The sequence below is a fragment of the Acanthaster planci genome, linkage group LG09 (assembly GCF_054643075.1).
Source record: "Acanthaster planci isolate LZ-2023a linkage group LG09, COTS_SCS, whole genome shotgun sequence".
Taxonomy (NCBI): Eukaryota; Metazoa; Echinodermata; class Asteroidea; order Valvatida; family Acanthasteridae; genus Acanthaster; species Acanthaster planci.
In genome coordinates, this window is record NC_141785.1 from 12,547,288 (window position 1) to 12,565,251 (window position 17,964).

General features: G+C 41.5%; 1 protein-coding gene across 2 annotated transcripts in view; it reads right to left on the reverse strand.

Annotated features, from left to right (window-relative positions):
- The window catches only part of LOC110987029 (replication protein A 70 kDa DNA-binding subunit-like), a 25,976-nt gene extending 14,528 nt beyond the window's left edge, over positions 1 to 11,448 (reverse strand). Inside the window, exons 1-6 of one of the 2 annotated variants that reach the window (XM_022249426.2) lie at positions 11,277 to 11,441; positions 6,275 to 6,322; positions 5,885 to 5,975; positions 2,897 to 3,002; positions 1,134 to 1,303; positions 108 to 270 (exon numbers count right to left, since the gene is read on the reverse strand). In XM_022249426.2, the coding sequence (XP_022105118.1) occupies positions 108 to 270; positions 1,134 to 1,303; positions 2,897 to 3,002; positions 5,885 to 5,975; positions 6,275 to 6,322; positions 11,277 to 11,309 (611 nt within the window). In that variant the 5' untranslated portion in view covers positions 11,310 to 11,441. Of the gene's footprint in view, positions 1 to 107; positions 271 to 1,133; positions 1,304 to 2,896; positions 3,003 to 5,884; positions 5,976 to 6,274; positions 6,323 to 11,276 lie in introns of both variants that reach the window. The other variant, XM_022249424.2, reaches the window with a different exon arrangement.
- Positions 11,449 to 17,964: the final 6,516 nt, after the last annotated feature.

A 17,964-nucleotide genomic window follows, 5' to 3' on the forward strand; every position in this document is an offset into this window, starting at 1 on the left:
AGACCAAGGTCTCTGTCTGTTACAAATAAAACAGATGGTGGCATGGTCAGACACGCGATATCCTAACTGCCAAGCATGCTGTCAAACGTCCACCAACAAGCATCTACCTGTTCTGATAGGGGGTCAGGCTGCTGATTGGCTGCGCTTGCTTGGGTGGGCTCATCATGCCTGAAGACGGGCCGGGCCCTCCGAAGCTTCCCTGGGGCTGCCTGCTGAAGTTACTGCCGGCACCAGGGAAACTGTTAGCCTTAGCCACTGACATTGGAGATGCTGGAATGTAAGACATGACAGCAAATGGAGTATTTGCTTATTGAATGTGATCATTTTAGGCTGAGGCCAGTTTTAGACTTTTAACCTTAACCCTAACAGTCCTCAATCCTTCACCTGTTGGAACACTGAGGACTGTTTGGGTTAACAGTCCCAAATCCATCCATTTCAATGTAAGGGCACACACATCGTGGCATCAGGGTCAAAGAAAAATTGGGGGCGTCAGTATGAAATTAGAAATAGGAAAGATAACTTTCTCAGGGAATGATATTTATTCCTAAGAGTAGAGGTTATGCGCTGCTGGTGTCTCTATAGTGTCTCAGAGGCTGTTTTGTAGCTGCAAACGAATGCACAAAAGGTTTACTCGAGCCAACACCAGTGATACAAAACTATTGTCCTCCATATCAAGTGCTGTGGTGCTTTCAATCTATCACAAGTCAAACCAAAGTAAACCACAAGACAAATTACAAGTCAGGTCAAAAGTTAGTGAGGATGAAAAATATGACTGGAATGCCTTTGATTCAAGGCTGGATGACGTGTGGACGATCTTGGGACAAACAAAAAACAATGCAGCTGTTGCAAAAAGGGCATGAATGCTGACTGAAGAACAAGCCAGCAAAACTGGACGTGAGGTTTTGGCCAGTGAGAGTGAAATGACAGTTTTGATTACTGAGACAACAGCCGAAAACCACACACAAGCTGGTGCATGTGTAACCCTATCCAAATGTGGAAGTTCAAACATGAACATTGACATGCTGACCATGAGGCCTACATACACTCCCTACATGTAGGTAGCTCACATTGGAGTTCTCACTTAAATACAAACACAAGAAGAGCACAACTCGTTCCTGTCCTGACCCCCTTACCTCCAGCTCTCATTGCCTGTTGCTGTTGCAGAGGTCGTTGGGGCGCCGGTGCCTGTTGCCCATTGGCACCTGTGGCACCACCCAGAGGCAAGGCGACCGGATTGCCAATCTTCCCGCCAACCTGACCAGCAGGTGCTGCTACAGTCAATTCCAGGATGATCACTACGCGTCTTCATGAGAAAACAAAATCACTAAAAAACTGACACACTTGAACATTGATTCAAACGTCTGGCCTTATTCTATTGAGGGTGATTGGCCAATCTGTTTGACTCCCGATCCTTGTGTGATTGGCCAATCCTGTATGAGATCTCCTACTTTACTTCCCTTTTATATGATCTTCAACAACCGTGGAACAGGAAGGAAAGGCAATAGGCTGATGGTAGAATTATGGACAAATCGTGCAAACAGACCAACCAACCTCACAAAGATCAAATGATAGCGCCGATCAACCAATTGCACCTAACACTTTCATGGAATTGCTAAGCAGCAAATGTTGCTTGGCATGTAAATGAGTGATAAGAAAAAACAAGGATCACTACCAGTCACGAGTAGTATGCATTACAGGACAGTATGGCTAGTAACAGGGTCCAATTTCATGCACTGCTTAACACCGGATTTTGCACTAACACACCTTCTATTTCACAGACACAGTTGAGCAGTAAGCAAAGCAAAAGTAACCATAATCCTAGAAGAAAGAATTGCTTAAATCAGTGACCTAACAAAAGAAATCTATCAGCCCACCTTTGCCATGAAATAGTGCTCAAGCACCAGTTTTCTCTCATGCTATGTAGTACATGTAAGCTCAACCTTCAAGCTTACAGTAAAGCAATAGTATGATAATGGATTATGTTTTTACTTAGCAAGGACTTTCAATGTTTAGTTCATTTCTGAACTTGTAAACTCTCTGATACTGCTAATATACAGATCTGGAATCGAATAAGATGTAACAGTAATTACATTTTTACGAGTTTATCTTTCTGAGAATTAGGGAAATCGTGTTGACAGTTGAGTTCTGCAGCAGGTGTTAAATTGACAGGATATAGCAAGCTGAGTGATACCGTTAACCCTAACTCCCTAGGCCCTTTTTGCTAGGGACCCTCCAAAATCCTCCAATTTGGGAGGTGAAAAATTGGATTCTCCCTCAATCCTCCAAAATCCTCAAATATTTCTTGAAAATGTTACTTGGAGGTTTGCCCACTGCCTTGATCCTTCAAAACCCTCTGGCAAGTCCTGTCATTAGTCATGTTAGTTGAGGCAGTGCGAATTTATGCATGACTGAGCAACAACAACACAAGGTCTAACCCACGACCTTCACACATGGCATCCTTCACAATCAGCCATGCACTTTTGCCATTCACCCTCAATCCTCCAAAACTGCCAGAAGGATTTGGGAGGATTGAGGAGGGTTAGGGTAAAAAAAACCTTCCTGTTTCATCAACATGCAATTTGGTCCGTATCAACTTAAAACAGTGATTGAGCACAGATCTCTTGAACAATTTTGCCACAGGATCAACATAAACCAAACTTTCCAAAGCAGCACATCTTGCATCTTGTACACTGTGTAGGGGATTAAATTTTTGGTGCAAGTACACATTCTGCAGGTTTTTGTCCTCCCCAAAAGATGAATTATTTCCACTGATAAAATAGGAAAATCACTGCCAGGCAATAATGCTAACCAAATCACACTAAGGTACCTGAACATTATTGTGACTGAAACTTCCTCACCATTAACTCGAAAGAGACATTACATGTAAGTGGCTCACCTGTTCCCAGGCAGCTTATTGCAGACATAACGATCCAGGCAAATGACTGTGTTGGGCTCCAGCTGACCATCTGTCACCATCTGATTCAGCTGCACTGCCAGCATGGCTGCAGGGAGAACCAAGGGAGATATTCATAACTCACCACAGGTTGTTGTTTAAGAACAAGTTCCTGTGTCATTTTGGGTAGAAATTTTTCTGAATCTACCCAAACCCAGCACTGTGAAGGAACTCAATGGTAAAGCTGAGTCAATATGAATAACTGAGGAAAATAACATTCAACCTTTCAATTGACCGCAGACATTTTTTATCTTTCATTCCCTAAATCTATAATATTTAATTAAAGCAGTTAAATGGGGTGGTTCCAGACTATTTGGGATTTCAAACCTCACTCCCATATTTTTTTAATGTGGCTTTAAACATTTAGATATAATTTATCACAAATTTTTAATTATTCTAAAACCCAAACTGGCATGAATTTAAACTGCACTTTTATTTCGTCCCTTTATTTTTACTGTCTGGTTCCCAAATGAAACATTTCAAACCAATTTAAGATGGCTGACACACCAACAAGAGGTGCTGCAATTGATAGCATAATAAAGGGACTTTTTGAAAGTCTCTATATGGCATTGTTAATCAGTTTGCTATGTAGAGTTCTACTTCACCAATAAAATTGACACCTTACTTGTATTTCTCAAAATCTATCAACCCAGTCCTATGATCTGTTGAGAATTTGAAGGCCCCATTTATAGGTGCATTTGTTTTAATGGAAATAGAGGAAGGAGCTGTGATCTGTTCTTGTGTCTATGTTCGGTGGCTTTTGGGTTATTGCGACACATTTTTACAAAGAATTATAAGCCATCATGACTAAATGCACTCGGTGAAACCTGACACGAAAAAGTAATTAAAAATTGCACAAAATCTGAACTAAATCCGCTAAAGAGAGACCACTTGGTTATCTGTTAGCATTATTGTCCAATCAGATAGCATCCAGGGTTCTGCCCAGGATGGTTTTAGTGCCGGCAGGACTATCTAAGCGGAGCGCCACCATCGGTTGGTGCGGAACGTACCAGAAAATTTTTGGAATCTAAAAGCCCCCAGATGGCCGGAAACAGCACTTTCTGGGTGTTTTCAGCTGTGTATACACAGCCTAGAATTAGGGATCTCATGTCTGAAATTTCTGAAATTTAATAAAAAAATTGAAAATTTTGTAATTTTGGTCAACTAGGATGAGGTGATAATTTTAGACGAGCAACTGAATTAGAAAAAAAAGAGTAGAAATAAATATTGATTTTATTCTGTAAATCCCTTAAATATTGAATTAATTTCTATCTCTTTGATGCCCATAATTTTTCATTGCTATTCAAATCATTTTTCATTTTTTTTTGTGTGTTGAAAATAAGGCGAAACATGCAAAATCTTGGGGGAATATTTTCGTTATTTTCTTTGTACGAAAGTTCGTACAGTATGCATATGGGATAACGACATTCATAAATGTGTGCAGGGATTTTCTGGACAGTCATTTTAAAGTCTACATGAACATAATGTAGATTGGCCATTTGCTTTTCTGACACATCTGGCCATGTGTCACGTGCATACTGAGCGCGTGTATCTTGCCATATGGAACTCGTTTACGGAAAAGGCAAAATCATGCTGTTACTTTTGAATAAAAAAATTGCGGAGTTAATATTTTCACCGTGGGATAAACAACAATTAACGAATGTGGTGCGATCGTTGGTTTAAAAAACGATCGCAGTGATCGTTTTATGCAACATCGAGCAGAAAATACATGCACCAAATGTTGCTAACCGTGGTCGGCGCGGCGAAAAACAGTCACGGTCGATTGTCAGTTTTGCAAGTAGATGTAAAATTGTTTTTCTGCCAGATTTTTAAGTGTTTAAACGAAGTGTGAATGGGGTCATTTGCAATTTTGTCTTTCTGAAAGTTAAGCCAAATTTTCTTTTCAAGTTGTGGAACTTGGTAAAATGCGGAACTGGACAAACAACGCTGTACATCATGGAGAGGGGGTTTTCCGATCTTCGCGCACTGAGAGCGTTGCATATGCAAGCCTATGTGTGGCCTTCCAACCAATGGAAAGATTCGTTACGCACTATGTACCGTGCATTGCGCGTAACAAAGCCTCCTATTGGTTCATGTTAATATTTGGTCCAGATATGTTGCATATGCACGTCGTGGGTGCGCAGACGATATGCATGGCAGTGCAGAGTGAAATTTACGAAGAAATTTTACGGTTTCTTCACGATCTTCATATCTTCACGATCGATCCCTCGACCAAGATGCTATTTTATTTGGGTTCTTATCGGGAATACGTGCCGGTCGGAAAAGTTGATTTGGCAGATTGTGGCGGTCGGCAATTCTGCGTGCCGGTCGGGCCCGACTGGCGCCGACCAGCAGCGGCAGATCCCTGAGCATCATTTTGGTCATGTGACTTCTAGTTCCGCCAGCATGAGCAAATTCGTTTTCACCACCCGATTTAAATCAGCAAACACTGAATATATAAAACGTTGATCTACATGGACACTGTTATTTATCTCATGTAGATATGCTAGAAAAGTCATCCCACTTCATCATAGAGTTAACTGGGGTGTAAGTGGATGTTCAACCTCGCTACTTTCTACCGCTCTTTACGCAGCTTGTATGCACAAACCACAGAGTGCCAGCGATACCTTTCTGACGCGTACATTACGAGACCGGCTCCGGGCTAGCTTTAATATAGTTTTACACACAAGAGTATGGTTTTGTACCTTGGAGTAGGAAATTGTAAAAAGCTAAGTCTGCATTGTACAGTCGTAAACGGATAAAACAAATCGTAAAAATTACGCCTAAATCGTACAAGTTGGCATCTCTGCCCAACGGCACATAATCCTTCATGACACCTCAATGCACTTTGAAAGAATCAAGAACTAGGGTTGAGACCACATCAAAACCAAATTGACGATGACTTCATGATTGGTCAGTAACAAAATATACCTGTGTTATTGTGCACTCCATCAGAAAGAAGTATTCTGTAGCGATCAACAGAATTGTTGGTGGCAGCAGTGGGGTTCAGCTTCTTCAAAGCCTAACACAAACAAAACATCCATTATGAATGCTTCAACAGTTTCAGCTGAAAAACCCTCCGCCATTTTCAAGCAAAAGGGGCACAAAATGACATCGCAGCTGAAGTGTGCTTTCCCTCAATAAATGCACATATGCCTTTGATGTTGCAAAGTTACTTTGCCATCATTTGAAGTTGATGACAACAGCTGTTATGTGATCCATGCAAATCTTTCAAGCAGGTTCTCAAACCTTAACATGGAATCTACTTTTTTCCCTCAAGCCTAACAGCATTGCTTTTCATATTTAGCGAGGCTTACTTACCAAAAGCTGGAACACAGGCTTGTCTATCTGTGCACCATCATTGATTGCCTGCATGTTGAAAACAAAGACATACATGTATTTTAAATGCTGTTGTGCCATATGTGAATGCAGAATGTTGCTAGCGTACCTGTATGCAGAGCGTGCAATTACGGTGAGACACTGGACATTTTCCGAGGACTTAGTGTGTTTGTCCGAACAAAATCAAAAATGCTCGGACAAATTGTCCAACTCAGCTCTTAAAATATCAACAGATACATGGGATTATGGCATCCGATTTATTATTAGTTTTGTGTTGGAATTACGTTAATTACGCCCAAGGCATTCATCAGGGCTGATCGCTCATCACCGACCCATGTCACCTAGCGCCATGCGTGTATGTATACTTTACTTGCACAGACATGAAATCGCCTGAAAATTCTTTGCACATCGTCAACATTCACGTTTTGCTGTCACAGGGATGAAAACACGTGCGCGAAACTCTACGCATTAAACGAAGCTGCTCTGCACTGCACCCATGCAAAAGAATGCATGATGGAAATGTACATGTAACAACCAGTACCAGTCTGTACTGTACATGTACTAAATGTACTGTACATAAACACTCTTCATCGGCCGTACGCGTCGCAAATGCAAAAAGGCTGCAGGCCGGAAAGACATCGATGTTATGTTGCAAGAGGTTTTCTGCAAGTTAAATAACAGAACTTGATCTCTTATTTATGTACATGTATGTATTCTCTGTGTTCATGAGTGTAATTAGAGGTTGTTCTGCTCATGGCACAAGGTTTAGCACCCACTGGTCTGCATGCATCTCGCATGCTTACCACGCGATACATGGATATTGTTGGCCAGTTTGCCGTCGTGATTGCTGTCGTGATTGTGTGAATTGTTCATAAATTTCTTGTGAATTGCCGTATGTAGAAATTTTCACATTGATTTTAAGACAGGTGTTCATCACTTTTTGAGATACTTTTGGAGGCTGTCACCTCCACTGATGCCATTCAATCAGCACAAAATTGCCCCCAAACAAAAATGTTCTGAGCTACCAACCCAATTTTTGATAGGCATGCAAAGCACAACTACATGTATTTTTTTTGCCTAATGTATGCAGTAGGCCTTAGTTAAATAACAATATTCGTGGAATCTGAGAAATCTTCGGCCAGTGTTGATCCAATTCGAGCAAGCAAATTTATGACATGGTCTGCCTGATCGGGCAAACTAAAAAAAATTGTCACGGCCTGCGCCCGAACAAGGATTGCTGAATGCGGCTGTATGTGCGGTTCTGGTTGGACCAAGAAAAATTAAGTGAATTTCAACCCCTGACACTACACGTTACAACTCTACCTTTTATATAATATAGCAGATCAAAAGATGGTAATGGCAGAACAAAATTGATTGTGTTATGACATTTTATCCAAGCACTTTTTTGGTCTAATTTCGCAACTCTGTGCATGTGTCCCAACTACATCCTGATCCATCCATCCTGATCAGTTGGGCAATTTCAAATTACACTCAGTGCCAGTGCTGCAGTTGGACCTACAACAGTTGCAGACATTGGGACCATTGTTACAATTGGGATGTAACATGGGCATTGTACATGCAGCCAGGCGCACTGCTGCCTGATACTTACTACAGTCGCACTGTATTCATTAGTCACCAGCACAACTCAATGCTGCTGGTAAACATCACAAGTCCAAGCAAATTTTCCCAAATAACCAGGGCTTCTATGGATCGCCTTTATTTCCAACTGAATATAGTGGTTTCCTGTTATAGCACTCCCCGATTTCAATTTCTTGAAGGTGACAAAAAGTTTAATTTTACTGACAAGTTTGTATGACGGGCAAACCTTAACCAAGGACTGCTTTGAGAGGCCAGCGCGCCGTAATGTTGTCTCCAAGAGATTAATATAAAGTTCAAATCGCTATTTGAACAAAATGGCAATATTGAGCTCAAGGACAAGACTGTTTCCGATTTGAAAGGGAAATTTCTCTTTTCTTCCCAAACCTGAGTCAACCTTATCATCAATATTGGAATCTCAGATTCTCACTTGATCCTAAGCCAGGCGCATTAGATAGTTTAAGGCCCATTTTGGAGGTGAATTCAGAGGATTTTAATTCGGGGTACAAGCTAGTTTGAGTGAAATGAATTAGGCCCTAGGCCTAACCCTCCTTTCTGCATTTTGCTGTAAGCCTAGACCTAGTCGTCTAAAAAACGGGTGGCGGTGACTTCGCCCTATGCCACTTTGCCCCACCACCGATTATCGTTCATTCTGGTCTTTACTAATAGAGGCATAAGCCTAAATGCAACAAATAATAATTGACGTCTTAGTAACTAAACAATGGTCAGAAAATCCAACTTGCAAGGGCCAAAACAATGCTTCTGGTTTCTCGACCTACCCTAATTTTTCAGCGAGACCCTAACAGTATATTCAGTGGAACGCCACTATGACGTACACGACAGGGTCCATGCTAAATGTCCATTACAGCAGTCATTCGGTATAGCGAAATTAACTGCCATGTTGAATAGCGCCCTCTTTTGTCTAACTGAATTGCACCCTCTTGTGATACTATGGTTCGCTATTTTTGTGATGTTTTGCCGTTAAATTCACGTTTAATGTATCTAGAAATGTATCTGTTAATTATTTTTATTTAATCTTGAGTTACAAAATTAGTATAAAGTTTATCCTAAAAGTCGTGAAGCTGCTGCTCAGGATTAATCTCTAATGCATGCTGTGGAGAATCTCAGTTGATTTGTATATCAGTGGCACCCTCTTTAGACTATTGTTAGTGCCATGCCAAGGTGCCCGTACGTGCAGTTTTCTTTCGCACGCGATCATGCAGAGTCGCAAAACCAGTGTCCATTCAATACCGTTGACAACTAGTGCCTTTCCCTTTTAATCCTTGGGGAAATAATAGCCGCTTGTCACTTTCCAACATAAAAACACCGACTGTTTTATCATGTTGACTTTCGGGAATTACAAACGGCAAATGAATAGTGTTCGGTAGGTTCTGTGCACAAATTATTGGAAGCCAAGGACAATGTTCAGTACAGCCGAATGTTCAGTATAGCAGCATTCCACAGTATTGGCAACTTAGAGAAAACAAATTTAATAAATAAAATTAATAAATACGACAAATAAAAATATCCTGTTTCATTTCTGTCTTCACAAATACCTCAGAACAACCCTTTCCTCATTATAATGCCTGTGTTTACATGTTTCCCAGTTACATTTGCAACATGTGAAAAGCAACTTCTGTTAATTTCCCGAGTTCTCTTCATATTTTGCTGTCGCTGTGGTAAAGACACGTGCACGAAGCGCTGGTTTCCGCCTCCAAAGCGGGATGGAGTGTGGCAACCAGTCTATTCATTCTGCAGGGATCATTCATGTACATGACCTCACGCATCGCAAGAAACATCGATGTTGCAAAATTTCATCAAGTTACATGTAATTCACAGAACTTAGTATCTTGTCTATGTGTGTGTATTTTCTGTGTCCATGAGTTTATTTTTAGGTTATTTTGCGACGGGCCACGGTTTATCTGCACCCTGGCACCTGTCTAGATGCATTGACAATTAACAGAATCATGTGTACAGAATTTTGTAAGCCTATTGCTTTGAAATAAACTTGAAGAGGACGCGAAATAAACCAAATGTGACCCACTCTGCAAAAATGAGTCTTAAGTTGCCAGATCCACTTTTTGAGTTTTCATTTGTCTTGGAAAGAGCAAATTGAGTTTTTGTTTTGAAAGTGGATACTCCATGGTGAAAAATGCTATGGGTTCCCATTGATTTACACTGTGCAAAATTATTCTAAAGGATGTTTTACTCAAAAGTGGCTCTGGTGACTTAAGACTTGCTTTCAGAGTGGGTCACAAATGCTTGTCCAACCATATGTAGGCCTATTAATTCACCATGGACAACACAGTCGACATTATAAGACTTGAAGGTTTTCATGGTGAAAGAAACTAGAAGAGTAATAATATTTGCGGTTGCACCATGTATCAATCTCTTTGAGTATGTGTGGTTCTAATTCTGAGAAGAACCGGGAGTTACAGTCGACATTAATTTAGGCCTAGTGATAGCCCCACTGGTGTAGCACAGACTCTCACTCCCCCTTCATCCTTAGCCACACATCCTGTTCAACGACCTTATTTTAAAGATGGTGACTGTGAAAGTGAGCCCATGAGATGGAATGGGTGAAAGCAAAAGACTGGAAAATACCAGGACAATGTGAGTGAAATATTCAATAAATGGCGCTAAGAAAGCGGAGAGACTAAGGATCATCTCTGTGTGCAAAAGAAATTGCACCCACAATGATAAGTGGGTGCACCGAAAATGTTCAGTACGCCGACAAGAAATTGCGTATACGGATAAGTGGCTAAGGTAGTAAGGATGGAGCGGGAGTGAGAGTCCGTGCCACACGAGTGGGGCTAGCCTAGTGAATGCCATAGAGTTTTCTAGAAACATGTATAGGCCTAGGCCTAACTCCATGCTGTTTGTGGAACTCCTCTCTCTACCATTTTGCTGAAGAGGCTTGTGCCCGTAAGTTGTAACTAACATCCTCGGGGTGAAGTGGAAATGGGGCAACATTAACCCCACACGTAGGGCTGTGGTGGCGACAGAAAAGAGACAGATAGGAAAAGAGAGCCACCACAGCCCAACGTGTGGAGCTAGGGCGACGTGGGGATGGGGCGAAGTCGTTAGCAGCGGCGACGTGGAAATGGGGCGAAGTAAAGCTAAAAAACAATCAAAAATTCCTTTCACTTGATTTCCCCTAGAACACAGACACATAGGGCCTATGGAAAATTTGACTGATACTGAAAGGTACTGGACCCTATCGCCCCACTATGTCCACATATCATGGGGTTAAAAAGGGGATTTGTAAATTGTAGATCCATCATGGTCATGATGGTACTGGTAGGGTCCAAACACGGAGGTAGGAAAAACTCGAACTAACGGTTAGACCTAGACCTGCATTCAAACTGATAGATTCAATTTTTTTTACCTCTAACGCTCCAGACGAAAGTTGAACGCTCATGTTGTTTTGCAACAAAGTCTGTAAGCCTATGAATTGCAGAGAAAGTTACGCCACAAAAACTTCAGCCAGTACTTGCACTTCACCAGGCATCAATCTCGCGCCATCGTTTGTGCAATGACATACGCATGGCGCGCTAAGTATTCAATTTCAATCATGTGCGCACGCGCACCAGAAAATGGCCTTGAGCTGAATACAACGACTATTTTATGCACATCATTTCTTTAATAACCACGTTTCAGAAGAAAACGGAGAGCATTGCTTTACAAGCATCTCTTAAATACTTTCTGTCCAAAGGCAAATATTATGACCAGCGCTAGCATGATGTTAAGCGCTTATGGTATCAAACGAATAAACAGGGGGGATTAAAGCAGTCTGATTAATTAAAGACAAAAAGTCACAGTAGTCGAGATATTTAGTAATCGAAGAACATTCTTGTTGCCATTAATGTTGTGTAACCATTGGCAGATCGGGTGGACAGGGCCACCCCCCCCCAAAAAAAGCAAAGTCGTTTTTTTCACTTTTTGGATGGACTATTTCATTTCCCTTCCTTCCTCAAGCGTGTAAAGCCGCCCCCCCCCATTCAGGATCACCCTGACAGGGGCCATATAAAAGGTAAGGGCCTACATTAAAAAATTCCGAAATCCCCTGTCCTGTCGAAAACAAATTGCTGCCCCAATTGGTTTTGTATCAGCCCTTGGTTGTAACCGACTTTTAAAAATACAAAAACACAAAGTGTAACTGTTTTGCTGTAATTATTGCCATGTCAGTAATGGCAAGCCTCGTCGGTGACAAAAAATGATTGATTACTGTGACACTATGGGGTTTAGAATCGATTGAAAAATCGGTGGGGTGGGCGGTGGAAATACATCTGCATCATACTTCATCTCTCTGTGCTTGTGGTGTAGATGCAAATACACAGTGGACAGTATAATTCGGAAAACAGAATTAGAAGCCATTACCGTGGTGGCGCAACACTCGTGGACAGGTTGTACGCTCGCGTTTAATGCCTCTTTGACCAATCGGGTAGGAAATTGCCAACAATGCACGCACGCGTCAAGCTTAGGAACATACGCGTGAGAGCAGTGCCACAGCAGTATATTTGGCGTCTCCTCGGATTAGTCTCAGATCGATCATTATACCATAATGTATTTAAAATTCTTTAATTAATTTGCTATTATGCTACTACCCAAGCCAATTACCTATAAACTGACGGGTGGTCTTCAGCGGATAGTCCTAGTTGTACTCCGGAATAAAATTCGTTGCGCGTACTCAGTGTGCTCCACGTCAAATGCGCATATTATGGCGCGCCTGTGGTTGCACTACACCAAATACGAGCCCATAGAAAACAGTGCAAAACCGGGCAGAAATTGCGCTGCCTTTTGACTCTAGGGAAGAGGTTTGCCTCCGGTTTTTCACTGGAAATTCAAGATCATGGCCAGAAGTTCACTTTTCGTTTCAATTTTATCCCGATTAGCGACGCGATTTTCTTATTCGCCTTTCCCCGAAGATACCCCGAAAATAGTAGCAATATGCGCTAAGCTCTGAATGTAACCGCCCGCCTCTATCCAAAATAGGCCCACAGGTTGGGACTTTTTGTGAAAGAAATACCCCGAATTTTTAAAAGTACTAGTCCCAAATTCGTGATTTATAGAAATATCTCTATGATCCCTCCTGGCATGTCTTATTGTAAAAAACGATTACCCTCATTTCGAGGCTTCCCTTGAATGTAACACTGCAGTATTCAGGGAAGCTAATCGAATGCACCCTTTGTTTAGCCATCACGTGATCTTTGTGACTGCCCCGGTGTCAGCCACCACTACCCCGGCTGGCAGCAGGTCTCTGGAGGCTGCCCGAGTGTAATGACGTCATGGATGGACTGTTCGAGCATGGACCTGATGGAACTGGCGCGGCGGGGACTTGACCTTCTCCCAGAATGCCTTGGAAGGGCTGAGTAGCGCCGTGATCAGTTACTCAGTAACCGAAAGCTCAGCAATCACATATTTCAGAGCAGCGTTCAATTAGCCTCATTTTGAGGCTTCCCTTGGTGTAACACTGGTGTATTCAGGGAAGCTAATCGAACGCACCGAATGGAGATCAATGGTTGCACGCGGCCTGCTACACGGACGCCGTTACGGGTAGTCGGCTTTCATCCGCCTGCCGTCGAGCCGATAGAGCCGATATGTCGTATCGGGGGCTTCAAAATGACCAATACAGCCGTTTCACAATAGTGCGCCACCAAGAGTTTGCAACGCGTTGGCCAATCACAATGCACGAAATTTGTCGACACAATGCGCGTTTTATAGTGAATCGCCCGTATTAATCCCCTATTGTGTACCCCTAAAATGTTCAGATTTTGTTCTGCTTTATATTTCGGTGTCTGTGGTAAAAACGGCAGTAATTTAGTTTGGATGCTCAGTTAAAGCTGCACTCACTTTGTTCTCACAGAAAAGATTTTCACACTTCCGTATGCCACATGTCGGTTTTCAATGAAATTTATTAAATATAGGCCTATAAATAAATTTTCGTACACTTTTTCCCGCGAGTGTGTAAATTAAAATGGCTTGGCCTACTTTCATTTTATTAATGAAGATTTTCAGTGTTGGCTCATCAAAACCAGACGGGAAAAACCCGTGGACAGTTTGGACATAGTATTTACTAACAAAACCTCACGGCATTGTATGTCTTGGTGGAATTCTCAAACGTTTACACAGTAAACACAACACGAATTAAACCGACCCAAAGTGAAAATATTGCCCAAGCAAAACGACAACACTGCAGGTGTGAAAAATGAATTCAACACAAAATCAATCACACACATACACAAAAACAGGTTATGTTATCGATTTCGAGTAGGTTATTTAATAAGAAAATGGTCAGTTAATTCCAGAAATGATGTGCTTGCATTTTTTGTTTATTTTTGGCCACTTGTGGAGAGGGAGGCCGAGAGCATGTAGCCGCCGTCCCATAAGAAAAATGATTTCTCCGCAATAAATTTTGCCTACCGGGAAATGCACAACATAGGGGCTACTGCATCACATTACCCTCCTGATTGTTCGGCTGCGCATTTTGTGCACAAAAAAATGCGCGATCGCGATGTCCTATTCAGTCTTTATTATGGAGATCAATGGTTACCATGGCTACCGTCATGTTTACCCGTGATTCCTTGAAATGTCATGGGAAAACTAGATTACTTGCGATTTCACACGTCACATAAGTCCCAAATTCAAAGATGGCCGACGCTGATTTCTGGCATTGTATGTCTTGGAATTCTCAAATTTTTACATACTAAACACGTCACGATTAAACCGACCAAAAGTAAAAACATGCCAAGGCAAGACCGTAGACAACAGGTGTGAAAAATGAATTAGAAACAAAACGAAAACACACACATACACAAAAACAGGTTAATAGTATCGATTCGAGTCGGTTATTTAATAAGAAAATGGTCAGTTAATTCCGGAAACGATATGCTGGCATTTTCTCTTTATTTTTGGCTTGTTTTGGAGAGGGAGGCCGAGGGCATAGCCTCCATCCCATAAGAAAAATGTTTACTCCGTAATAAATTTTGACTAACGGTAAATGCACAGCATACAGCATCACATTACTCTTCTGAAAGGTCCCAGCACAAGTGCAGGAACATGTCACGCGTACACACGTAAACACGCATACACCACTGCACTTGACCCGTGACTCGCCGCTAAGAGTATGGTGAAAGTGTATTCTCTTTTTTGTTAAAAGTTTGACAAAGCAATAATTCCTAACTCAAGGAATTAAGTTTTATTAGGACATAAACTTTTTAGATGAGATATGTGACGTATTTTTCGGTTACAAAATGTCTCGATTCACATAATTCACAATTTTTTTCAAACGGACTCCCAGTTTTTTAGTGCAATCGACTAAGACAGTTTTCTAGTTCATGCGAATCTCGTTTCATAACCTGGAAAACACATTTGTAATAGATGTTGATTAAATTTGGCAGCACTCAAGTTTTTTCAGGTAAAAAACAAAACAATTATTGCGTTATTTATAACCACATTTTTTCATTACTTTATTGAGGCACAATATCAGTGCTAATGAACAATAAAACAATTAATGTAATTTGGATTTGTTGTGAAAAATTTCATTATTTATGCTCCGTTTCTTGAAAATCCATTAACAGAATGATGCCTCATTTTGTAGCCAGAGCACGAGAAATCAGACATAATTGTTATGCCATTGTTCACTATCTTGCACACGTGATGCATTTTGGTAATGAGCCCCATGAACACACGTGGATGTCCTAGCTAGTCTTTATTATATAGATAAATGGTTACCATGGCTACCGTCATATTTACCCATGAATCCTTGAAATGTCATTGGAAAACAAGATTTCTTGCGATCACAAGTCACATAAGTCCCAAACGCCGATGCTGATTTCTGGAGAGCACTCGAAGCAATATTTTCAGAACAAATTTCATCAAGAAAATGTGTTAAAACGTTCGACAAGCATGAAAAACTAGTTGTATTTCTTTATTTAAATATCACTTTGATACTAAAACAAGAAAGATTTGTATGTGAGGTGAGTTTGGTTCGATGGATTGTAGAGGGTAATCTGTACATCGGCAAAATAGCCGACCGGAAATTTGGCGTCTGTGTGACATCGCTATTTATCTTTGGATAAGTCAAGACAAGTTGAACATGTTAAGACACGAAAACATTTGCATACCTGCATTTTTTTCCTTTAGTCGATGATTTATTGTATTTCTTATTGTTTCTAAATTAAATGTATAAATGTTTGTTGTTGCAGTAAACCGCCAATAGTATCACCACCAATCATCAACGAAAGTAGCACCCGGGAGGGCCTGCCTTACCGCCAACTTTATCAGCTGTACATGTAGTAATAATCAGTAACTCCTGCCTCATGTCATGTTATGTCACACTTGTTAATTAAAAGTAGCAGAGTGTAGGTGCGTTCATGACGGGACCAAGTTAAAGCTTATGTAGCAATGGTTTCTGAGGCTACAGTGAGTATTCACGACACGCTGCAGTGTATCGCACCAAGGGCTACCAAAATGTTGCTGATAATTGTTTTATTTTCCTGCCCTTTCTGGACGGTATCATTTGGTCACAATAAAATTTGCACCCGAATTGGTCAGTTGGAGTATTTTCCAGTCGAACAACGCTCCCTAACGGGCAGCGTTCACCAGACCATAGAGCCTGTCAGTTCGGTCACCTGCGCGCAAATGTGCCACTTCTCTCAGGAGTGCCAATCGTTCAACTTCTGCCGTCGGATTCAAAGGTGTGAACTCAACCACAGCACAAGGCACAGGTCACCACAGGAGTTTGTCCGAGGTGAATTCTGCACTTACTATGACACCAACAAGGTATTTGAAACACCAAAAATAATTGTAGTGCTAAGTAATAGGGTATAGTGGTTCGTGTCTTATCGTCTGGGGACATGATCAGTGAAGTAAGCCTATTCAGGTTTTGCATGTAAGTCGGGGAGGGGCAAAATTATGGTAGCCCTGGAGGGACATCGTCAATCATCAATATTGACGTCCATATTCACGACCAAATTCACGACTTGCTCTTCAGTCACGAATACTGACGCATATAGTTGCTACCAAATTCGTGACTCGTTGTAAACCGGTCGCAAATATTGCCGCGATTTTTTTCCAGACAGCCAGGTATTGAGAGAAGTTGCTCAGCTACAGACCTTTTCACCCACGTGACTGGATTGCACTAAATGTAAACATTACCACCGCGTGTGGACTGCCTTGGCCACAGTGATCGCATATATTCCTGCGGGCAGCTTCAACCACGTGCAAGTGCACGTGCGAACGCTGCATGCTCGACTAGTTTATCTTGAATAGGTAGATTACCATCACAACCCTATGCACTCATTACCATCACACCAGAGAGCAAGTCGTGAATTTGGTCGCTAATATTGTCGGCAATATTCGCGACGGAAGAGTGGGTCATAAATTTAACATTTCATAAACATTGACGTCAATTTTGACGATTGTTGATGTCTCTCCGAGGCCACCATACAAAGTGGGATTTCCCCGATTTTTCTGTTTTCCATGCTTAAAAAACCCAACCCCGCCATGAAGGGAAAGTGTCAGCGTTTTCAACTCCTTAACCCCGATTTTATACTTCAAAATTTCTCTGTTGAGTACCTTAATTAGGAAACCCAGAAATAAAACCTCGTCTATGAATTCTAAGGAGAAAACTCTGGGAAATTCCTGCCCGACCCCCGAAGGCGATCAAGCATACCCGGCTCCAGGGCTTATACCTTTGTTGTTTATCTGCTGGAAACCAACACTAAAAACTGCACACCATCTTACATATCAACAAACTTCTCAACAGCTTGATCTTGCACTTACCATAAGACAGTACTTCTCTTTCTGCCACATGCCAAGATAATTTGTAATTCTAGTGCCCTTTCACAAATTGAAGACTCCTAAACGCCCATCTGCAAATCAGCATTAGCACCAGCCTGCGAGTATAATCGAATGCAATTTGATGCATGTAAATTTAAACCGCTCCGTCCGATTTGTATTTGAAAACAAAAGACATCAAGATGCCTATATTTATGTCGAATTTGTTGTTAAAAACGATTCTCTCGACAGACAACCCCATTTCATTCATCGTACAGCTCTCAGCCTACCGTTAT